The sequence below is a fragment of the Leucoraja erinacea genome, unplaced genomic scaffold (genome assembly GCF_028641065.1).
Source record: "Leucoraja erinacea ecotype New England unplaced genomic scaffold, Leri_hhj_1 Leri_312S, whole genome shotgun sequence".
In the NCBI taxonomy this organism is placed as follows: Eukaryota; Metazoa; Chordata; class Chondrichthyes; order Rajiformes; family Rajidae; genus Leucoraja; species Leucoraja erinaceus.
In genome coordinates this window covers 26100-50720 of record NW_026576213.1, presented here as the reverse complement: position 1 = coordinate 50720, position 24621 = coordinate 26100, and the positions used below count along the sequence as shown (strand labels likewise).

At 44.1% G+C, this 24621-nt stretch overlaps 1 protein-coding gene across 4 annotated transcripts in view; it reads right to left on the bottom strand.

The window, feature by feature from the left end:
- Positions 1 to 23228, bottom strand: part of LOC129693490 (zinc-binding protein A33-like) — a 43372-nt gene extending 20144 nt beyond the window's left edge. Inside the window, exons 1-7 of one of the 4 annotated variants that reach the window (XM_055630300.1) lie at positions 22699 to 23227; positions 22513 to 22608; positions 22100 to 22333; positions 21447 to 21469; positions 21233 to 21348; positions 9297 to 9395; positions 5576 to 6514 (exon numbers count right to left, since the gene is read on the bottom strand). In XM_055630300.1, the coding sequence (XP_055486275.1) occupies positions 6213 to 6514; positions 9297 to 9395; positions 21233 to 21348; positions 21447 to 21469; positions 22100 to 22333; positions 22513 to 22608; positions 22699 to 23109 (1281 nt within the window). In that variant the 5' untranslated portion in view covers positions 23110 to 23227 and the 3' untranslated portion in view covers positions 5576 to 6212. Of the gene's footprint in view, positions 1 to 5575; positions 6515 to 9296; positions 9396 to 14703; positions 15429 to 21232; positions 21349 to 21446; positions 21470 to 22099; positions 22334 to 22512; positions 22609 to 22698 lie in introns of those variants that run through there. The other 3 variants (XM_055630302.1, XM_055630301.1, XM_055630299.1) reach the window with 3 other exon arrangements.
- Positions 23229 to 24621: the final 1393 nt, after the last annotated feature.

Below are 24621 nucleotides of genomic sequence, written 5' to 3'. Positions count from 1 at the left end.
AGTCCTGTAGACTTGTGTATTAGATTTAACATAATGTCTAATTTGTAGATATCTGAAGAAATTATTTGAGTGCAGTCCATGATTCTGTTGTAACTCTTGAAATGAAAGAAAAGTGCCTTTCCCATAAAGATGTCCATTGAATGTATGTAAATTGAGTTTTGTTATTGGCATGGTTTCACTTTTATTCCAATTAATTCTATATCCTGAAAACTGACCAAATTGAGTTATTAAATTTAATAGATTTGGAATACTAGTTTCTAACTTTGTAATATATATTAGTACATCATCTGCATATAAAGAAATGTTATTCCTTGTGTCTCTAGTGTTGTATCCGTATATTCCTGGATGGGTTCTAACGCTTTCTGCTAATGGTTCAATTGCAAGAACAAATAATAGTGGGGATAGTGAACATCCTTGTCTACAACCTCTAAAGAGATTAAATTTAGTTGATAACATTTGGTTTGTTAATATTCTAGCTGTTGGATTAGAGTATAACAATTTAACCCATGTACAGTACTTCTCTCCCAATTGAAATTTTTCCATCACCGAAAATAAATATGGCCATTCTACCTGGTCAAATGCTTTTTCAGCATCTAACAAAATAATTGATAGATCTGCATTAGGAATTCTATTGGAGTATATAATATTGAATAGTCTTCTGAGATTATAAAATGAGTAACATTTTGGAATAAAACCTGTTTGGTCGGGGTGTATTAATTTGTTAATCACTAAGCTCAATCTATGAGATAGAATTTTAGTTAATATTTTCTGATCAGTATTTAAGAGGGCTATTGCTCTGTATGAACCTGGGTCTTCAAGATCCTATTCCATTTTTGGTATGAGTATGATTGTAGATTCATTTAGAGTTTCTGCTGAGTGTAAGCGTATTTGTACAGTGTCTGTAGGCGTGGTGAAACCAGATCATAATTTTTTTTAATAAAATTCAGAACTTAGACCATCAGGACCTGCAGCCTTTCCGTTTTTTAAAGATTTAATTGACTCTATAGATCTGGTCTACCTTCCTGTTTTTGAAAACGTGCCCATGTTACTTTAAATCCCTTCATCAAAATCATTGATGTATATTGAAAATAGCTGCGGTCCCAGCACCGAGCCTTACGGTACCCCACCACTCACTGCCAGCCATTCTGAAAGGGACCCGTTAATCCCTACTCTTTGTTTCTTTGTCTGCCAACCAATTTACTATCCATGTCAGCACTCTACCCTCAATACCATGTGCCCTAATTTTGCCCACTAATCCCCTATGTGGAACCTTATCAAATGCTTTCTGAAAGTCCAGGTACACTACATCCACCATACCTGCCAACATTTAAAAATGAAAAATCTTACTCTGGGTGCACGTGTTGCGGAAGGAGCTCGCCCATTATGGGTAGGGTCCAGGGGCCCGCTTTAGCTCCTGGATTTTAAGGTTTTTTTCAGTAGTTTGCCGATATCGTGATATATTCAAAGCTGCCAAGTTTTGTCAGAACATTTCAATATTCCAGTACCTTCCAAGATTCCAAGATGGCGGCGCTGCCTTAGCAGCTGCGGCTCGCCTGCAGTCCAGTTGTTTATTTTTTTGTTTGTTCTTTTGTCCTGTTTTAGTTAATTTTTGGTTTTATTTTAATTTTATTATGTTGTGTATGGGTGTGGGGGGTAAAGAAACATGTTTTTGGTCTCTTCCTTCGGGGGGATGCGACTTCTCTTGTCGTATCCCCTGTGTCCGTCTCCGTCTGCGCCGAGGCCTAATGGCGGAGCTGGCGGCCTCGGAGCTGGGGCAGCGTTCCAGCGGCAACAACGGAGCTGTGGAGTTCCAACAGCAGCGGCGACCCGACAACGGAGCTATGGCGTTCCGGCGGCACTGGCGACCTGACCTTGGAGGATCGGCCACGGCGTCGGGAGCTCACAGGTCGCCTCGGAGCAGAGGGAGAACAAGGAGCGAAGAGACAAAGACTTTAAGATTTTTGCCTTCCATCACAGTGAGGAGGTGCCTGGTGAACTCACTGTGGTGGATGTTAAATTTGTGTTTATTGTATGTTTTTGTCATTTTTATTATATGTACGACTGCAAGGCAACAAAATTTCGTTCAGACCGAAAGGTCTCAATGACAATAAAGGCTACTTTACTTTTCTTTACCTGAAAATCAGTATTCTGCTGAGGAAATCAGCATTTTTACCGTGCCATTTTGCTTAATTTAAAAAAAAATGTGTGCAGTCATACCCATGTAAGAGTACAAGAATGTATAACTTGTTTATTGTGTAATTGTAATACGGTTTATTGTGTATTATATGTCATAGCTGCTTTCTTGCATTTGTCCAGATGTTTATCATTTAAAGTCATTTAGTATCAACGTTTCCCTATGGCCTGGGGAAACATTAAGGGACTGGATGGAAGGAATCACTCTCTTCCCCCCCCCCCCCCTCTCTCTCTCCCTCCCTCTCTCCCTCTCTACCTCCCTCTCTCCCTCTCTACCTCCCTCTCTCCCCCCCTCTTTCTCTCCCTCTGCCCCCCCCTCTCTCTCTCCCTCCCCCCCCTCCCCCCCCCCAGCTCCACACACACACACACCTACACTACACCTGGAATTTCTCTTTGCCCAGCACTGTGTGCAAACAGCAGAGACAAAGTGTTGGCTGCAGCCACCTTCTGCTTCAGTAAGGGAAGCTGGTCGGTGATTGGCCGCAACGCCCCTCGGAGACAGTGTCTGATTGGCCGCTGAGTGACCAGCGCATTATGTGATTGGACATAATGCTGGAGACAGACAGCGGCTGATTGAATGAATTTTATGGGAAGCTGCTTTTATGTTCTTTGGCCATTTTTTTCCCTCATGCAAAATCGTAGTTCCGATATTTCACTTTTTCAACTTAAAAATGGGAACAAATACGATAAAATCGGACATGTTCGCAGGTATGCATCCACTGGCTCTCCCTTGTGCATTTTCCTAGTCACATCCTCAAAAAATTCCAGATTTGTCAAGCATGATTTCCCCTTCGTAAATCCATGCTGACTCAGACCGATCCTGTTACTGCTATCCAAATGTGCCGCTATTTCATCGTGTTTAATTTATTCCAGTATCTTCCCCACCACCGATGTCAGGCTAACCGGTCTATTATTAGCTGCAACCTTCCCTCCATTGACGAACTGTACACTGCAAGGGCCAGGAAGCGAGCGGGTAAGATCATCTCTGATCCCTTCTCACCCTGGCCACAAACTCTTTGAATCACTTCCCTCTGGAAGGCGACACCGGACTGTCAAAGCTGTCACAGCCAGACAGAAAAACAGCTTTTTTCCACGAGTAGTAGCTCTACTCAATAACCAAAAATCTGTGGCCTCCTTTTGCTGTTATTTTATTTAATTCACATTTTATTTAATTCACATGTTTAATCAATGTTTTAGTATTAATGTTAATGTTTTATGTGTCATTCCTAACTGTCACTATGACCATATAATATAACCATATAACAATTTACAGCACGGAAACAGGCCATCTCGACCTTTCTAGTCCGTGCCGAACACGTATTCTCCCCTAGTCCCATATACCTGCGCTCAGACCATAACCCTCCATTCCTTTCCCGTCCATATAACTATCCAATTTATTTTTAAATGATAAAAACGATCCTGCCTCCACCACCTTCACTGGAAGCTCATTCCACACAGCCACCACTCTCTGAGTAAAGAAGTTCCCCTCATATAACCATATAACAATTACAGCACGGAAACAGGCCATCTCGACCTTTCTAGTCCGTGCCGAACACGTATTCTCCCCTAGTCCCATATACCTGCGCTCAGACCATAACCCTCCATTCCTTTCCCGTCCATATAACTATCCAATTTATTTTTAAATGATAAAAACGATCCTGCCTCCACCACCTTCACTGGAAGCTCATTCCACACAGCTACCACTCTCTGAGTAAAGAAGTTCCCCCTCATGTTACCCCTAAACTTCTGTCCCTTAATTCTCAAGTCATGTCCCCTTGTTTGAATCTTCCCTACTCTCAGTGGGAAAAGCTTATCCACGTCAACTCTGTCTATCCCTCTCATAATTTTAAAGACCTCTATCAAGTCCCCCCTTAACCTTCTGCGCTCCAAAGAATAAAGCCCGAACTTGTTCAACCTTTCTCTGTAACTTAGTTGCTGGAACCCAGGCAACATTCTAGTAAATCTCCTCTGTACTCTCTCTATTTTGTTGACATCCTTCCTATAATTAGGCGACCAAAATTGTACGCCATTGGCCTCACCAATGCCTTGTACAATTTTAACATTACATCCCAACTTCTATACTCAATGCTCTGATTAATAAAGGCCAGCACACCAAAAGCTTTCTTTACCATCCTATCTACATGAGATTCAATTTTCAGGGAACTGTGCAGTTATTCCCAGATCCCTCTGTTCACCTGCATTCTTCAATTCCCTACCATTTACCATGTACGTCCTATTTTGATTTGTCCTGCCAAGATGTAGCACCTCACACTTATCAGCATTAAACTCCATCTGCCATCTTTCAGCCCACTCTTCCAACTGGCATAAATCTCTCTGTAGACTTTGAAAATCTACTTTATTATCCACAACCCCACCTATCTTAGTATGTCATGCTGTCACTTGCGGGCGGAGCACCAAGGCAAATTCTTTGTATGTGAATACTTGGCCAATATTCATTCATTCCTTCATAAGGCTTGGTTCGTTGTCTATATCCAGAATTCATTGGGATACAAGAGTCTGCAGATGCGGCACATGCAAGAGGTGGAATAGCGGAGAGACCCTCAATGCAGGAGTGAGAAGTGAACTGGTAGAATTAAATTGATCAAGAAGCATTTGTGACAGTTATGAGCTGATCGTCTTTAAGGGTAAAGACCCCTAAACATGACGAATTGATACATTAATAGATTAATGCAATAGTTACATTTAAAGCTCCTTTGTTGAATTTGTATAATTCGCACAACCAGTAAAATTCACAAGAACACAATGGAAAGTTTTGTTTATTCGAATTACGTGCCAAGGTGCTTTCAGTGTGTAAATGAAACAAACCCCAAACTGTTTGGACTTTAGAGCTTGGTTTTAAAATCTGTTTGTGAATGTCCCTGTCAGCAAATTGACTCCTGCGTGTCTGTCGCAAATAGTGACTGCATTTCACTCACTTTGACGTCAGTAAAGCATTTTGGGGTTCTTTTAAAAGAGATGCGAGGACATTGTGTAAATGTAAATGGGTTGTTGTTGTACGCACTCGATCTTGAAGAGAATATTCCATTTCTGATGCGCAAACTGGGGTCGTGAATGGACGAAGTAGCCGGTGTCGGCCGCGGACTTGGAATGGACTCCGAAACGGAGAGAAAGCGAAGGGAAGAGTCGGGGATCGAGCAGAGGAAAGTGGGAGCTGGTTGGAAACTGGCAGTGAGGGAGATGAAGCGTTAAGGCGGTGAACGAGAGCAGGAAGCAGCACCGATACAGACATGATGTACCTGAGAGAGGTGAGGGAGGGGTCTGGCGGAGACTGAAACAAGGAATGTTCTACATTTCCTACAGAGAGACAAGCAGAGCCTGAGCACAACGGGCTCCCACCTGGAACCAGGAATTCGGTTTGAACCCATTCTTCCAAAGCTCCGTTCCGGAGAAAACAAATCTGTTGTGTGGAGAGCAAATGTTGCAAACACGTTTAAAATCTCTGAATCTGCGGACTTTAGGGCCAGGGTGAGCTCGGAGCTCAGGACCCGCAGCTGCTGCTGAACCCGCGGGAAGGGCGATTGTTTCAATCTCTATATTTTCACAAAAGTATTTCTGTTCCGTTGACAGATGCAGTTAATGGGTTAAAATGAACGGATCGACAGACAGCTCTGATTTCAGTTGCTGTTTATTTCACTTTTCCCACATTTACATTCCCTCTGGTTTTATTTCCGCGTTTACTGGGGTTTTCACGACACGTAATTTAGGGAAGTAATGGGATCCGTTCTTCGCCGACCTGTTGTCCACCGGGTTTCTGCCCCACAGCCCCCGAGCCCCGCTCCTGACTCCAGCAGATTCTCAGCCAGTTATCATGCCAAGTTGCAAAGAAAGGATAAAGTTTCTCCGTGAATTTAATCTTATTGAAAGTGTGGAGATGGGACTTGGTGTCCGCGTCACAAAATGAAACCGTCCCGGACTCGTAACTGAGATAAACTCACAGCCTCCCGGGGATGGGACGGGCGGGGAGAGGGGATGGAGGGGAGGTGAATGTAATAAACATGTCAGCCTGCGGCCCGATGCTCCAGACCCCAGTCTCCGGGGTCAGTTTGACCCCTCTCTTCCTCTCCACAGACTCTGTGGCGACTCTCAAGACTCCAGTACCGATTCCCCGCCACCTCCACCTCCCAGTAATGTCTCCCCGATGTGAATCCTTCCGATCCCAGCACACACGGACTGGATGTAAACCTCTTCCCGGTGTCAGGGCGACACCTCTGGGTACGGGTCCAGATCAATCTCACCCTCTTCCGATCCTCAAACACTTCGAGCTCCGGATGCGCTGTTTCCACATCAAGGGTGACGGAGACTGGGGGGAGAAGAAGAGAGTCAGAGAGTCCCCAGGGGTCGGGAGGGATGGGGGGGGACTTAGGCAGCGCAGTCCCAGGACCCGGGGAGAAGCCGCTCGGCCTCAGGCACAGGCGGGTGGACAACTGAACCCTTCACCCACAACAACATCGGATAGAAACATAGAAATTAGGTGCAGGAGTAGGCCATTCGGCCCTTCGAGCCTGCACCGCCATTCAATATGATCATGGCTGATCATCCAACTCAGTATCCTGTACCTATTTCCCCCGGGGTTTCTCAAGCGGGCAGGAGAGCGGGAATTCTGCGGGTTATCGGGAAGGGGAGGGGGCGAGGCATGCGGACGGGGAAAACAAACGCGGAAAGTCAGGATGAACGGGACATTGCGGGTGAAAATGGAGAAATGAGGCGGGTATTCCAATATCTTGCCAGTTGCTGGGGAGGGAGAGGCAGATTGGCAGATGAGGAGACTGGTGTGAGTGGTAAATACAGATGGTTAATGAGGATGTTGAGATGGACAATAGGTGCAGGAGTAGGCCATTCGGCCCTTTGAGCCAGCACCGCCATTCAATGTGATCATGGCTGATCATCCCCAATCAGTACCCCGTTCCTGCCTTCTCCCCATATCCCCCGACTCCGCTATTTTTAAGAGCTCTATCTAGCCAGAGAACCTGCCTCCACCGCCCACCGGGAATCTGGCTGGAAAGGAATACTCGTTTTATTCAATGGTACACAAAACATACTCACGTATAGATTATTTCCTAGGGGATACAAAACGAATCCCTTACACTATGAACCCTAAATATCACACCAATACGATTTCAGATCACTCCCTGCTAACTTTCTTTTTAAAACTGGAAGGAATGTCTATGAATACATCGTTTGAGGTTTAACTCGCAAATTCTAAAAGATCCACAAGGGAGTATATATCTAAAAAAAGATGGACTTATTTTTTGAGACAAACGATACACCAGACATATCGCCCACTTTACTATGGGAATCCTTCAAAGCATTTATTAGAGGAGTCATCTCATACCAAGCTTTTCAAAACAAAAAGAATAAGAATGAACAAAGACAATTAGAAAAACAAATCAGACAACTAGAAATAGATAATGCTAAAGATCCAACTATAGATAAACATAATAAAATATTAATATTGAAATTTAAACTAAATAAGTTATTATCAGATAAAGTTATAAGACTATTCCAAATTACAAAACAGGAACACTTTGAATTCGGGGATAAACCCCACAAACTTCTGGCACGCCAACTGAAAAAACGGGAAAAAGACCACGCAATTTTAAAGATTAGATAGAGGGGAATTATTAACACTACCCAATGATATCAACAAAAGATTCGCTCAATTTTACCAGAATTTATACACATCCAAAACGCTAACAGACAATAATAAAGTTTCAGAGTTCCTGGACAATTGTAATCTTCCAAAACTAGAATTGAAGGAACAAGAGGAACTGGGAGCACAAATTACATCTAAGGAAATAGAAGACACAATAAACACATTAAAGAATGGAAAATCACCAGGACCAGATGACCGGATTCAGTAATGAATTTTATAAATGTTTTTACGACATAGTTACACCACGTTTACAGAAAATGTATACATATGCTTTTAAAGAACAAATCATACCTGAAACACTAGCGGAATCAGCGATTACATTAATACTTAAAAAAGATAAAGACATAGAAGAACCAGGTTCTTACGGAGCTATTGCATTGTTAAATACGGATCAAAAATATTAGCGAAAACACTGCTAGAAGACTAAGTAAATATGTTAGTAAATTAATGAACGTGGATCAAACGGGATTCATACCCAAGAGACACTCATTTAATAACCTGAGACGTCTGCTTAACATAATGCACTCACACAAACCTCAAGAACAAGAGTTATCAATCATTTCATTGGACACAGAAAAAGCATTTGATCAAGTAGAATGGGATTATATGATTAAAGTATTGCAAAAATTTCAAATGGGAGAGAACTTCATCGCATGGATAAAATTATTATATAACAAACCTACAGCTAGAATATTAACTAATAATATACTCTCTACGAAATTCCAATTATCAAGGGGCAATAGACAAGGATGCTCATTATCACCTCTGTTATTTGCTCTGGTAATTGAGCCTTTAGCTGAAAGAATCAGAACACACCCGGATATTTACGGTTATAATACAAAATATTCAAATAACATAATATCTTTATACGCAGACGATGTACTACTGTACATCACAAAACCCCAAATTAGTATACCAAACATGCTAAATCTAATTGAGGATTTTGGATCTTTCTCAGGATACAGAATAAATTGGAACAAAAGTGAAATTATGTCGATAAAACCGAAAGACTCAACACATCTCTTAAAATTCCCCTTTAAAATAGCCACGGAAAAAATTAAATATTTGGGAATTGAAATTACTAGAAATTATCAAGCTATGTTTAATGCCAATTGTGGTCCCTTACTTAAGAAACGAAATACTCGTAATCAAATTCTGGAAAACGCTCCAGATGTCTTTAATAGGTCGAATACATGCTATAAAAATGATCTTTCTACCACAAATCCTATATCTATTTCATTCAATCCCTATATACCTTCCAAAAAAGTATTTCAAAAAACTGGACTCAGACATTACAAATTTTGTATGGGACTATAAATCCCACAGAATACAAAGAACACATCTGAGCAAACCCAAAGAGCTGGGTGGTCTAGCACTCCCTAACTTTATGTACTATAATTGGGCAGTAAATATTAAAAATATGATTCACCTGCTGGACAACTCTGCCCCGCAGGTGGACTGGATTGTAATGGAGAGAGAGGACTGCTCTCCGTGCAATATAGGAACGACTCTCCTCTCACCAATGAATCTGAATAACAAAAATTATAATAAAAATCCAATTATACATAGCACAATTAGAACTTAGAAACAAATAAAACAGAATCCAAAATTAAGAAATCCATCTCTTTTATCGCCAATAGTCAATAATCCGTTGTTTAAACCAACCCTCTACTATAGATAAATCATTTACACAATGGGAAAGAATAGGAATCAAAACGCTCGGAGACTTGTATGAATTTGGAAAATTACTATCATTTGAACAATTGCAACTGAAATATAATTTGAGAAATAATCAATATTTTAAATATCTTCAAATATGTGATTATCTGAAAAAATACACAAAAGACTATCATAATATGCCTCCAGACTTACTGGACGAAGCAATGAAGACAAAGGCCGAATCAGCAAACTTAATATCATACTTATATAACACTATTTATATTACTAAATCTCTGATCTTGACCGCTTTTGGCCCACTGTGCCGCGATTTCCGACAGAACGCCGCCACCTACTGCCGTTATTTTTGGCCACCTCACTCAGAACCCCCCTCTGCCTTACGGATGCGGAGGATTTTTCCCATCGGTGACAAACCAGAGAGATATTAATGGTTTTCAAAAAATCACCATTCTCTGCTGCCTCTGCCGGAGGGAGGGGGAGGGACTATAAAACCAGGAAGTGGTGTGCCTCACTGATTCTCTGCAAGATGGATGAAGCCAAAGGTCACATCACTCTGAGCTCTGAATAAAACTGAACAAATGTCTACACAACTGTGAGTACCCTTAATGTCGTTTGAAAATGAAAATATGGTTTGTTTGAAGTAAAAAGGCATTGCCTGCAAATGCTTGTTTGGGTGCTTTGGCTTGAAGTTGAAAGGCACTAACTACTGCAAATGGTGGCTGGGGTGCGTTGACTTGAAGTTGAAAGGCGCTACTTACTGCAAATGGTGGCTTGGGTGTTTTGGTTGAAAGGCACTACTTACTGCAAATGGTGGCTTGGGAGCTTTGGCTTGAAGTTGAAAGGCACTACTTACTGCAAATGCTGGTTTGGGTGCTTTGCTTGAAATTGAAAGGCACTACTTACTGCAAATGGTGACTTGGGAACTTTTGTTTAAAGTTGAAAGGCACTACTTACTGCAAATGGTGGCTTGTGAGCTTTGGCTTGAAGTTTAAAAAAATCACCAATCTCTCTGCTGCCTCTGCTGGAGGGAGGGGGAGGGACTATAAAACCAGGAAGTGGTGTGCCTCACTCATTCTCTGCAAGATGGATGAAGCCAAGGGTCACATATCTCTCAGCTCTGAATAACACTGAACAAATGTCTACACAACTGTGAGTACCCTTAATGTGGTTTGAAAATGAAAATATGGTTTGTTTGAAATAAAAAGGCACTACTTACTGCAAATGGTGGCTTGGGTGCTTTGGCTTGACGTTGAAAGGCACTGCTTACCGCAAATGGTGGCTTGGGTGTTTTGGCTTGAAGTTGAAAGGCACTACTTACTGCAAATGGTGGCTTGCGTGTTTTGGCTTGAAGTTGAAAGGCACTACTTACTGCAAATGGCGGCTTGGGTGCTTTGGCTTGAAGTTAAAAGGCACTACTGCAAATACAATGACTTCCTGTTTGCACTGTATATTGATTTTAGATAAAACGCTACCACTTACGGCTGTGATTTTTGGCCATCTTACTCAGTCCCCCCTCCGCTGCGCAGGTGCAGAGAATTCTTCCCATCAATGAAAAATAAAAGTGTTATTAGTGTTTCAAAAATGTTGAGAATCTCTCTCCTGTCAATCACGCCCTGAAAGCCACACCTTTGCCGGTGGGAGAGGGAGGGGTTATAAAACCCGGAAGTGTGGGTGTGGCTCAGTCTCTGCATTATGGGGGAGGGAGAGGTCATGACTGTCTGAGCTGTGAATCAACTGAACACACTGAATGTCTACTGTACTTTGAGTTTGGTGTTTTGTCTGGTTTTATGCTGGTTTCACCCTGCATGAAATGGTATGAAGCTGCATTTGAATTTGGTGGCCTTGGACCCTGCTTGAAGTGGAATGAAACTGCACTTGAATTTTGCGGCCTTGCATCCTGCTTGAAGTGGTATGAAACTGCACTGAATTTGGTGGCCTTGCACCCTGCTTGAAGTGGTTGGAAACTGCACTTGAATTTGGTGGCCTTGCACCCTGCTCATAGTGGCAAGAAACTGCACTTGAGTTTGGTGGCCTTGCACCTGCTTGAAATGGTAGGAACATGGATTTGAATTTGGTGGCCTTGCACCCTGCTTGAAATGGAATTTCAAGGAATAGTCATGAGTCAACTGCCAGCCCACAAGCCCTGAGTGAGCTGACAGCAGATCAGGCTTGAGGGACTGAGCTGCCACCCCAAGAACCCATACCAGCACTCCAGAAAGACCCCCACTGGCCACCAATATTGGAATTGGTGGAGGTGGAATATTGCGTCGGGGGACCAGCCCTCCCGTGTGAACATGGGACCCACTTAGTTTAGTCTATATTACTAAATCTCTGATCTTGACGGCTTTTGGCCGACTGTGCTACGCTTTCCGGGAGAACGCCGCCACCTACGGCCGTCATTTTTGGCCACCTTGCTCAGAGCCCCCCCCCCTCCGCCGTATGAGTGCGGAGGATTTGTTTCGTCGATGAAAAATGAGAGAGATATTAATGTTTTTATAAAATTCCCCATTCTCTCTGCTGCTCCCGCTGGCGTCAGGGGGAGGGACTATAAAACCTTTTTATTGCCTCGCCTTTTTAACAAGTTTGTGTTCACAAAATGAATTTTGGTTGTCGGGTGTCTGCAGCCCAATTGTTTGCCTTGGCTTGGCTTTTAAAATCGTTGCAACAGTTGGATGCCTGCCCAAGCATACGGCCCACAATGTCTATACTAACCCTCTGGAAACCAGTACCTTCAGCCCGCAACACCCATTTTAGCGCAACAGACAGCCCCCCCCCCCCTCACTGGCGAGCAGTATTGGAATTGGTGGAGAGGTGGAATATTGAGGTGGTGACCAGCCCTCCCGTGTGATGCTGGGACCCAACGGGTCCCACTTAGTCTAGTTTTAAATATAGAAAAACCTACAACTGACGGTATTAGAAGAGACTGGGAACAAGAACTAGCTATAAAAATCTCAAGAGAGCTGGGATAAACACTTACTATATGTGCATAAATGCTCGATTAACATAAGACACACTCTAAGCAATTCAAACATTACATAGACTATACTATTAAAAAACCAAAATAAATAAACTTTTCCCTAACGTCTCACCCATTTGTGATAAATGTCAGTCTCAAGAAGCTACCATAGCGCACTCTTTTGCTTTTTGTATAAAAATCCAAAAATTCTGGAACTAAATATTTGAAATCTTCACAAAATTATTTAAAATAAAACTGATACCAAAAGCAGAATGGATTATCTTTGGAATAATGAAAGGTAGCCCTGAACTAAACGTGTTTCAAAATAATTTATTTAATTGCGGGCTAATAACGGGAAAAAAGCTTATACTCAAATTCTGGAAAAACGCTCGTATACCAACAATAAAAATGTGGATTACAAACATGTTCGAAACATTATACCTGGAACATATGAGACTCCTCCTCGCAGGCAAAGCAGACCACTTCCAAAAGACGTGGTCTGCATTTATGGACTTACTACAAGCATAAGGTGCAATAGTAATTAAAAAAAATAAATGGTGCCAGGATCTGGTAACGGGGGATGAAAAACATGGCTGGTAGATCCCTTTTTGCAGAGTTTTTTTAATAATAGAGCGATTGTTTCTCTTTCTTTCTTTCTTTCTTTTCTAGGGTCTATTTCTTAACTTTCTTCTCTAACTCTCTTTCTAATGGGCTCTCTTTTCCCAACACTTTACCGCACTATCACGACTCTTTCTCACTTTCCTTAGTTCTTTTATTTCTATCTTTCTTAAAGCTAAAAAAAATGAAGGGGTACAACAAATGTAATAAGATATATGTGGTGTGTATTACTGTAACTTATTGTACTTCTAATAAAAATAAAATTAAAAAAAAATAAAATGTGAGGCAAACAATTGGGCTGCAGACACCCGACAACCAAAATTCATCTCGTGAACACAAACCTGTCAAAAAGGCGAGGCAACCAATTGCCTGTTTATTTCACTCTTCCCACATTTACATTCCCCTGGTTTTATTTCCGAGCTCACCGGGGTTTCACGACGCGGAATTTGGGGATTAAATGGGAGCCGTTCAGCTTCGACCTGTTGTCCACCGGGTTTCTGCCCCACAACCCCTGAGCCCCGCTCCTGACGCCGGTCCCGGGACCTGACCCTTTTACACACCCGGAGCCGAACCGGAGCAGATTCTCAGCCAGTTGTCATCCTCAGTCCGGAAGAAAGGATAAAGTTTCTCCGTGAATTTATTCCCAGTGAAGGTGTGGAGATGGGACTTGGTGTCCGCGTCGTAAAATGAAACTGTCCCGGACTCGTAACAGAGACTGAGTAATATAGACATTGCAATAGTCTTGGCGTGGTTCAGTCTGAGCCACAGCCGACTTTTCCAATGCACATTATAAGCAGATGGCACTGTGCTAAATGTCGCAACTTTCCCTACACACAAAGAGCAATTTACAGAGGCCAATTAACCAACAAACCCGCATGTCTTTTGTACGTGGGAGAAACCAGGTGCACCTGGAGGAAACCCACGTGGTCACGGGGAGAACGTGCAAACTCCGAACAGACAGCACCCAAGGTCAGGATCGAACCCTGGTCTCTGGCCCTGTGAGACAGCGGCTCTACCCGCAGCTCCACAGTACCTCAGAAATATTAACCCTTTCCAGACACTGTATACTGCCCAACCTGCTGAATGCCCACAACGTTTTCTGTTTTTTGTTGGCAGTTTATGGTCAGACTCACATTCCAATCACCCATTCAACTGGAAAAACTAAAACAAAACACAGATGCTGAAAATCCAAATGGAAACACCATTCGTCATCTTTTTATATGTATGACTGCAGAAACAACGAGGTTCAAATGACAAATAAAATTGTATTGTATTGTATCAGTATTAGATCTGAAATGTCAGGTCTGTTTCACCTTGCAGATGCTGCCTGACCTGCTGAGTATTTGGGACAATGTCTGCTTTTATTCCACATTTTAAGCCATGCAATGGGTTTCGGCCGCAGATGTGGTAACAGGTCACAAACGTCACTTATTAAATTAGATTCCAGCTGTTTCTGCAATTGTCAAAGTTAATTCTCAAAGTTACAGCTGGTCTGTGGTCGCACCACGTGGCTTTGCTGCCATCTAGTGGTGGAACCAAGAAGTGACGCAGTTAACACGTTGAAATGAACGGATCGAAAGACAGCTCTGATTTCAGTTGCTGTTTATTTCACTCTTCCCACATTTACATTCCCCCTGGTTTTATTTCCGCGCTCACTGGGGTTTCACGACGCGGAATTTGGGGATTAAATGGGAGCCGTTCAGCGCCGACCTGTTGTCCACCGGGTTTCTGCCCCACAGCCCCTGAGCCCCGCTCCTGACGCCGGTCCCAGGACCCGACCCTTTTACACACCCGGAGCGGGACCGGAGCAGATTCTCAGCCAGTTGTCATCCTCAGTCCGGAAGAAAGGATAAAGTTTCTCCGTGAATATATTCCCAGTGAAGGTGTGGAGATGGGACTTGGTGTCCGCGTCGTAAAATGAAACTGTCCCGGACTCGTAACTGAGATAAACTCCCACCGTCCCGGGGATGGGACGGGCGGGGAGAGGGGATGGAGAGGTGAATGCATCAAACCCGCCTTGCCGCCGCCTGATGCTCCAGACTCCAGTCTCCGGAATCAGTGTGACCTGTCCCTTCCTCTCCACAGACTCTGCGGCGACTCCCAGACTCCACCACTCACTCCCCGCCACCTCCACCTCCCAGTAATGACTCCCCGATGTGAATCCCTCCGATCCCAGCACACACGGACTGACTGTAAACCTCTTCCCGGTGTCAGGGAGACTCCACACGGTCCCGGTACATCTCACCCTCTTCCGATCCTCAGACACCTCAAGCAGCGGATGCGCTGTTTCCACATCCAGAGTGACGGAGACTGGGGGGAGAAGCAGAGAATCAGAGAGTCCCCGGGGGTCGGGGGGAGACTCGGGCAGCGCGGCCCCGGGACCGGGGGCGAAGTCGCTTGGCCTCAGGCACAGGCGGGCGGACAACTGGAACCTTGCCCGGGGTTTCAGCCCAACCACATCGGGTGGACACCAGATATCTTTCCTGGAGTATTTCTCCAGAGACTAGACTATGTGGGACCCGTTGGGTCCCAGCATCACACGGGAGGGCTGGTCACCAACGCAATATTCCACCTCTCCACCTATTTCCAATACTGCTCGCTAGTGGGGGGGGGGGGGGGGTTGTCTATAGCGCTAGTCTGGGTGTTGCGGGCTGAAGGTACTGGTTTCCAGAGGGCTAGTATAGACATTGTAGGCTGTATGGATGCTTGGGCAGGCATCCAACTGTTGCAACGAATTTAAAAGCCAAGCCAACAAATGGGCTGTAGACACCCGACAACCAAAATTCATTTTGTGAACACAAACTTGTTAAAAAAGGGTTGCAGCCACTTTACAGGGGACTCACCGTGGAGTAGATGTGCGTTCAGTGTTATTCGCAGCTCAGAGAGCCGTGACCTTCTCGCTTCCTGGTCTGGCAGAGACTCAGTGAGGCACGACACTTCCTAGTTTTATAGTCCCTCCCCCTGCCGCCAGCTGGGGCAGTAGAGAGAATGGGGAATTTTGTAAAAACATTATCTCTTCCATTTTTCATCGACGGAAAAAATCCTCCGCAATCATACGGCGGAAGAGGGCTCTGAGCGAGGTGGCCAAAAGTGACGGCCATAGGTGGCGGCGTTCTCTCGGAAATCGCAGCACAGTCGGCCAAAAGCGGTCAAGATCAGAGAGATAGATAGATAGATATAGATAGATAGATGGATAGATGGATAGATGTGAAGCAATATATGAACTTCACTGAGGGGCTTGACAATGTTTTGCATGCAAGGCTGGTCCAGAAAGCGAAGGCAGGTGGGATCAAAGACAAGTTGGTAAAATGGACCCACAATTGGTTTAGTGGTTGGAAGTAGAAGGTGGAGGTTGAAGGTGGAGGTTGAAGGATGATTTTTCTGCCTGGAGGGTCTGTGACTGCTGGAGTGCAGCAGAGATCGGTGCAGCAACCATTGCTGTTTATTTTATGTTTTCATGGCTTGGATGTGAATGTAGGAGGTGTGACTACTAAGATTGTGGAGAACGGGTAATGTTGTGGATAGCAAGAAAGTCTGTCAAAGTCTGCAGCGGGATATAGGCTAGATCATCGAAACCTTATTGTCATGCAGGGAGATCAATACTGGAGGACGCAGTTTTCTTCACACAAAAAGTTAATACCTGGAATATTTTGCCAGAGGATGTGGTGGAATCAGATGTAACCAGTACATCTAAGAGACATTGCGATTTAGCAAATGAGGTGTAGAATAATACGGCTCCAATGTGGGCAAATGGGATTTGTGAGGCTAGGAAAAAAGGTGGACATGGACGTGATGGGCTGAAGGGCCTCATTCTGTAATGTACAACCACGGCTCTCTGGCTCCAAGAGCACTGAATGACTGATTATCCACAGCCACCGGGTGTGCAGTGAATTCTAAAGGTTGCCTAGTCTCAGCATGCAGTAATGTCTCCTTGTCTCTGTCCTAAATAGAAACATAGAAACATAGAAATTAGGTGCAGGAGTAGGCCATTCGGCCCTTCGAGGCTGCACCGCCATTCAATATGATCATGGCTGATCATCCAACTCAGTATCCCGTACCTGCCTTCTCTCCATACCCTCTGATCCCCTTGGCCACAAGGGCCACATCTAACTCCCTCTTAAACATAGCCAATGAACTGGCCTCAACTACCCTCTGTGGCAGAGAGTTCCAGAGTTTCACCACTCTCTGTGTGAAAAAAGTTCTCCTCATCTCGGTTTTAAAGGATTTCCCCCTTATCCTTAAGCTGTGACCCCTTGTCCTGGACTTCCCCAACATCGGGAACAATCTTCCTGCATCTAGCCTGTCCAACCCCTTAAGAATTTTGTAAGTTTCTATAAGATCCCCTCTCAATCTCCTAAATTCTAGAGAGTATAAACCAAGTCTATCCAGTCTTTCTTCATAAGACACTCCTGATATCCCAGGAATCAGTCTGGTGAACCTTCTCTGCACTCCCTCTATGGCAATAATGTCCTTCCTCAGATTTGGAGACCAAAACTGTACGCAATACTCCAGGTTTGGTCTCACCAAGACCCTGTACAACTGCAGTAGAACCTCCCTGCTCCTATACTCAAATCCTCTTGCTATGAAAGCCAACATACTTTAAGCCAACGCTTTCTTTACTGCCTGCTGCACCTGCATGCCTACCTTCAATGACTGGTGTACCACGACACCCAGGTCTCGCTGCATCTCCCCCTTTCCCAATCAGCCACCATTTAGATAATAGTCTGCTTTCCCGTTTTTGCCACCAAAATGGATAACCTCACATTTATCCACATTATACTGCATCTGCCAAACATTTGCCCACTCACCCAGCCTATCCAAGTCACCTTGCAGTCTCCTAGCATCCTCCTCACAGCTAACACTGCCCCCCAAATGGTGCAGCTCACATTCTGAGAGGGTTTCCGCTGGCTCCAGGCCCCCTCAGACAGGGGAAACATCCTCCCTGCATCCAGCCCACTGAGCCCTGTAATTACTATGTGTTTCACTGAGATCAAATGATCTTAAATGAGGTGGAGGAATTGAGTGAAATCCAGGTTAGCCGGGAGTGATGTTAGGTAAATTGAATGGATTATATGCTGACAAATCCCCAGGGCCAGATAGGCTGCATCCCAGAGTACTTAAGGAAGTAGCCCCAGAAATAGTGGATGCATTATTAATTTTTCAAAACTCTTTAGATTTTGGAGTAGTTCCTGAGGATTGGAGGGTAGCTAATGTAACCCCACTTTTTAAAAAGGGAAGGAGAGAGAAAACGGGAATTACAGACCAGTTAGTCTAACGTCGGCAGTGGGGAAACTGCTAGAATCAGTTATTAAAGATGGGATAGCAGCACATTTGGAAAGTGGTGATATCATTGGACAAAGTCAGCATGGATTTATGAAAGGTAAATCATGTCTGACGAATCTTGTACAATTTTTCGAGGATATGACTAGTAGAGTGGATAAGGGAGAACCAGTGGATGTGTTATATCTGGACTTTCAGAAGGCTTTCGTCAAGGTCCCACATAAGAGATTAGTATACAAACTTAAAGCAAACGGTATTGGGGGTTCAGTATTGATGTGGATAGAGAACTGGCTGGCAGACAGGAAGCAAAAAGTAAACGGGTCCTTTTCACAATGGCAGGCAGTGACTAGTGGGGTATCGCAAGGCTCAGTGCTGGGACCCCAGCTATTTACAATATATACTAGACTAAGTGGGACCCGTTGGGTCCCAGCATCACACGGGAGGGCTGGTCACCAACGCAATATTCCACCTCTCCACCAATTCCAATACTGTTCACCAGTGGGGGTGCTGTCTGTTGCGCTAGTATATGGATGTTGCGGGCTGAAGGTACTGGTTTCCAGAGGGCTAGTATAGACATTGTAAGCCGTATGGATGCTTGAGCAGGCATCCAACTGTTGCAACGAATTTAAAAGCCAAGCCAAGGCAAACAATTGGGCTGCAGACACCCGACAACCAAAATTCATTTTGTGAACACAAACTTGTTAAAAAGGCGAGGCAAATAGAGCTGCAGACAACTGACAACCAACCCGACTGTGCTGTGATTTCCGAGAGAACGCCGCCACCTACGGCCGTCATTTTTGGCCACCTCGCTCAGAGCCCCCCTCCGCCATATGAGTGTGGAGGATTTTTTCCGTCAATGAAAAATGAGAGAGATATTAATGTTTTTATAAAATTCCCCATTCTCTCTGCTGCCCCCGCTGGCGGCAGGGGGAGGGACTATAAAACCAGGAAATGTCGCGCCTCACTCAGTCTCTGCCAGACCAAGAAGCAAGAAGGTCACGGCTCTCTGAGCTACGAATAATACTGAACGCAATTCTACTCCACGGTGAGTCCCCTCGATGAGGCTATAAAGTGGCAGCAGCCTTTTTAACAAGTTTGCGTTAACAGGTTTGTGTTAACAAAATGAATTTTGGTTATCGGGTGTCTGCAGCCCAATTGTTTGCCTCGCCTTTTTAACAAGGTTGCGTTCACAAAATGAATTTTGGTTGTCGGGTGTCTGCAGCCCAATTGTTTGCCTCGCCTTTTAGACACGTTTGTGTTCACAAGATGAATTTTGGTTGTCGGTTGTCTGCAGACCAATTGCCTCGCCTTTTTGACAGGTTTGTGTTCACAAAATGAATTTTGGTTGTCGGGTGTCTGCAGCCAATTGTTTGCCTTGGCTTGGCTTTTAAAATCGTTGCAACAGTTGGATACCTGCCCAAGCATCCATCCGGCCCACAATGCATCCACGATTTCTAGAGTCACGTCCTTAAGTACCCTGGGATTCAGACCATCAGGCCCTGGGGATTTATCAGCCTTCAGTCCCATCTGTCTATCCAACACCATTTCCTGCCTAATGTGGATTTCCTTCAGTTCCTCTGTCACCCCAGATCCTATGGCCACTACTATATCAGGGAGATTGTTTGTGTCCTCCTTAGTGAAGACAGATGTGTGGTGGAGTTGCCGTGATCATACTGAACGGGAGGGGACTGGACAGGTGAGGCAATCTACTGCTATTTACTTGCTTTCTTTAGTGGAGGGTGGTTTGATGCGTCTGTACAACCAAGAACACTATAATCTCATTGTGAAGCAATATATGAACTTCACTGAGGGACTTGACAATGTTTTGCATGCAAGGCTGGTCCAGAAAGCGAAGGCAGGTGGGATCAAAGACAAGTTGGTAAAATGGACCCACAATTGGTTTAGTGGTTGGAAGTAGAAGGTGGAGGTTGAAGGATGATTTTTCTGCCTGGAGGGTCTGTGACTGCTGGAGTGCAGCAGAGATCGGTGCAGCAACCATTGCTGTTTATTTTATGTTTTCATGGCTTGGATGTGAATGTAGGAGGTGTGACTACTAAGATTGTGGAGAACGGGTAATGTTGTGAATAGCAAGAAAGTCTGTCAAAGTCTGCAGCAGGATATAGGCTAGATCATCGAAACCTTATTGTCATGCAGGGATATCAATACTGGAGGACGCACAAAAAGTTAATACCTGGAATATTTTGCCAGAGGATGTGATGGAATCAGATGTAACCAGTACATCTAAGAGACATTGCGATTTAGCAAATGAGGTGTAGAATAATACGGCTCTAATGTGGGCAAATAGGATTTGTGTGGCTAGGAAAAAAGGTGGACATGGACGTGATGGGCTGAAGGGCCTGATTCTGTAATGTACAACCATGGCTCTCTGGCTCCAAGAGCATTAAATGACTGATTATGCACAGCCACCGGTGCAGTGAATTCTAAAGGTTGCCTAGTCTCAGCATGCAGTAATGTCTCCTTGTCTCTGTCCTAAATGGTGCAGCTCACATTCTGAGAGGGTTTCCGCTGGCTCCAGGCCCCCTCAGACAGGGGAAACATCCTCCCTGCATCCAGCCCACTGGGCCCTGTAAGTACTATGTGTGTTTCACTGAGATCTCCTCTAATACACCTGAACTCTCAAGTACGCAGGCCTAGTCTACGCAATTTCACCCAGCACAGCAAACCTATTCTCCAGGATTTGTTCAAGTGCAAACAAACTTCACTCTCTGTTTCTGTGATACTTCCCCAGAGTCCATTAATACCATTAATCTTCACATATAAGTATTGCATAAAGATGTTTTAAAAAAGAACAATGGAAAAGGTATTAGTTTTACCTTGTTTGATATCAGATGCTTCGCTCAATTCTATTTTGTAGTGTAAGTTGCAATCATACTTTTCAATGGGAAAAGCCCCATATACCACCAACATTGGTTTGGTTTCATCACTAACCCTGCAAATATTTAACAGCTGGTTAGAAACTGGGCATTAGATGTTTTTTTGAGCTGTACTATAAAAACATACATTGTTTCAGTCAAAAGCATGTCCTACCTGCTCTTGCGACCAGCTTCCTCCTGAAATAAATAAAACACAAATCTCAATAGACTGAGATGGATCGTCATGATCCCGACGGCGGGTATTTCACCAAATTGCTGCCAAAAATACCCTCTGCTAATTCCCATTTCCCAACTCTTTGCCGCTGTCACACAGACAGAACTTGGATATTGTCGTAGAGACATCGAACACGGGGGAAAGCAGTAGGAATGTCGTTGAAAATAACTGCGAGTACGCAACTTACGAGTAAGTCTGGAGAAGATGTCAGAGATAATGGGATGAAACATTTGAAGGTCAGCGGCGGATATAATGGATGGGGATTGGAAATATTATCACTACTTGTGGGGAGGAGAAAAATAAAACCTGAAATGTATGATGGACTTTAACAAATTCCACAAGAAATGCAGTAAACAGAAACTGGAACTCACAGGGCGGCCTGGTTATTGCAGATAAATTTAAGTTGGTGGGATAAATACAAGAGGATTCCTGGGATTTGGGGCATTATTGTCACATGTGGTGAGTAGATGGAACAGACGGAACATTGACCCAGTACTGAAATACTGGTAAATGCAGCATTTATTTCAGAAATTTAACCCACCATTTTGTGACTGTACTCTTTCACTTCACCAAACTGTAGTGCAACCCCTCACCTTCAGAAATATCAGGCCGTTCTTGTGGTTTGTCTGTTCCTGTAGCTTTGAGAGTTCCTCCTGAATTGATTTTAAATTCTCTTGTATCCCTTGAAGATTTTTCTCCATTGATTTTACAATCTTCTCCTCTTCTTCCCGGACATCACTGAGTAAACGCTGCTCTTTCACAGTGAGAATCTGGTGCAGTTCAGCAAACTGGGATGTGATCTGTGACTGAAGGTTGTGTGACTCTTCCTGCCAGATGAAAGATGAGAATCAATATATTATATCACTCGAGTAAAGTCCTTGGCTGCTCAACCTCTGCCAACAGTTCTGGCTCTCGACTACTGAGCTTTATAGAGGTGTAAATTATTGCACACATCACAGGGTTGAAATCTACACAAAAACATTACATCGATAGCACAAAGCCTCACCTGAACTCCAGAAATGCTCTCTTTCTGTTCCTGCTCCATTTTCTGGATCTCTGATTCCTTTTCTGTGAGAGATTCGAAAGAAGATTTCACCTGTTCCTGGGGTTGGGTTTCAGATCAGAGAATAAAAATGTCAGACAATGAAGAAAAGATTAGACAATGATGTGATCAAAAGTGATTTGGTTTTACCTTGTAGAATTCAATTGCTTCTTCTATCAGCATTAAGCTGTGAGACCTGTGCTGCTGCCCAGTTGCACAAATCAAACAGATCAGTTTCTTGTCAGTTTTACAAAACAGTTTCAGTTCTTCCTGATGTTTCTCGCACTGAAGTTTGCTTTTCTTCGCTTTGAGATTCATGCTCAGTGTTCGAGCTTTCTCAGACAGTCTAACCAAGGCCCGATTCACCCTGAGGGTGCGGTTTGCAGATTCCTCTCTACATTCCGGGCAGGAGTTTCTCCCCTCCCTGTCCCAACTCTGTGTGATGCAGGAGCGGCAGAAGTTGTGTCCGCAGTCCAGCGCCACCGGATCGGTGAAGAAATCTTTGCAGATGGGACAAACTACCTCCTCGGTCCAACTCCCGGCCGGGCGTTTCGCAGCCATTTAATTATCTCCCGCACTTTCTTTGCTTTCTGGTTTAAAATGTTTTCACTCCACGTGTAGTTGCAGAACCCCTGCAGTACCGCGAGTGTCCACTGCGCTCCCTGCCGTCCCGGGCAATGAATGTAATTTTGCTAGCCCTTGCTGTCTCCTCCCATCCCCCCGCCCTCGGGCTCCTCCTCCTCCCTTTTTCCTAAATTCTCCCCCACCCCCCCATCTGAGTTTGAGTTTCCCCAGCATTTTTCTGTACCTTCGATCTTCCAGCATCTGCAGTTCTTTCTTGAAAACTTGTTTAAGAAGGAACTGCAGATGCTGGAAAATCGAAGTTGCACAAAAATGCTGGAGAAACTCAGCGGGTGCAGCAGCATCTATGGAGCGAAGGAAATAGGCAATGTTTCAGGCCGAAACCCTTCTTCAGACCAAATATCTTAGAGCAGAGATCCGCTCTAAGATCTTTGCTTCAGACTGGTGGGGTGCAGGGAGAATAGAGGAAAAGGGAGGAGGAGACAGCCAGAGGGCTGAGGGAGAGGTAGGAAGGGGAGGAGACAGCCAGGGCTAACAATAGAATAGAATAGAATACCTTTATTGTCATTCACGACAGATGGCACAGTTCGGCTGGCGACCGGAAAGTAGCCGGTTCAAATCCCGCTTGTAGTGCATACTGTCGTTGTGTCCTTGGGGCAAGACACTTCGCCCACCTTTGCCTGTGTGTAAATGTAATGTAATTATGTGAAGCACTTTGGGGTCAATGCAAGTTGACTAAAAATGTGCTATGTAAATAAGATTATTATTACTATTATTATTCAACGAAATATCTGAACGAAATTTCGTGCCTGCAGTCATACATACAATCATACAATAATAAACAACAATAAACACAAATTAACATCCACCACAGTGTATCCTCCAAGCACCTCCTCACTGTGGTGGAGGCAAAAATCTTAGGGCTGCGGTCTCTTCCCTCCTCTTCTCCCTCTGTTCTTCCAAAATTGGAAGAATTCAATGTGCATCTAGCAATGTTACAAAATGTTGAGATTTTAAAAATCATGTCTGCAATTTATCCCATCAGATAAAGCATAAAAATAATAGATACTCGGGGGGCGGATGATACTAAGATAGGTGGGGTTGCGGGTAATGAAGTACAGTTTCAAAGTCTACAGAGAGATTTATGCCAGTTGGAAGAGTGGGCTGAAAGATGGCAGATGGAGTTTAATGCTGATAAGTGTGAGGTGCTACATCTTGGCAGGACAAATCAAAATAGAACGTACATGGTAAATGGTAGGGAATTGAAGAATGTAGGTGAACAGAGGGATCTGAGAATAACTGTGCACAGTTCCCTGAAAGTGGAATCTCATGTAGATAGGGTGGTAAAGAAAGCTTTTGGTGTGCTGGCCTTTATAAATCAGAGCATTGAGTATAGAAGTTGGGATGTAATGTTAAAATTGTACAAGGCATTGGTGAGGCCAATTCTGGAGTATGGTGTACAATTTTGGTCGCCTAATTATAGGAAGGATG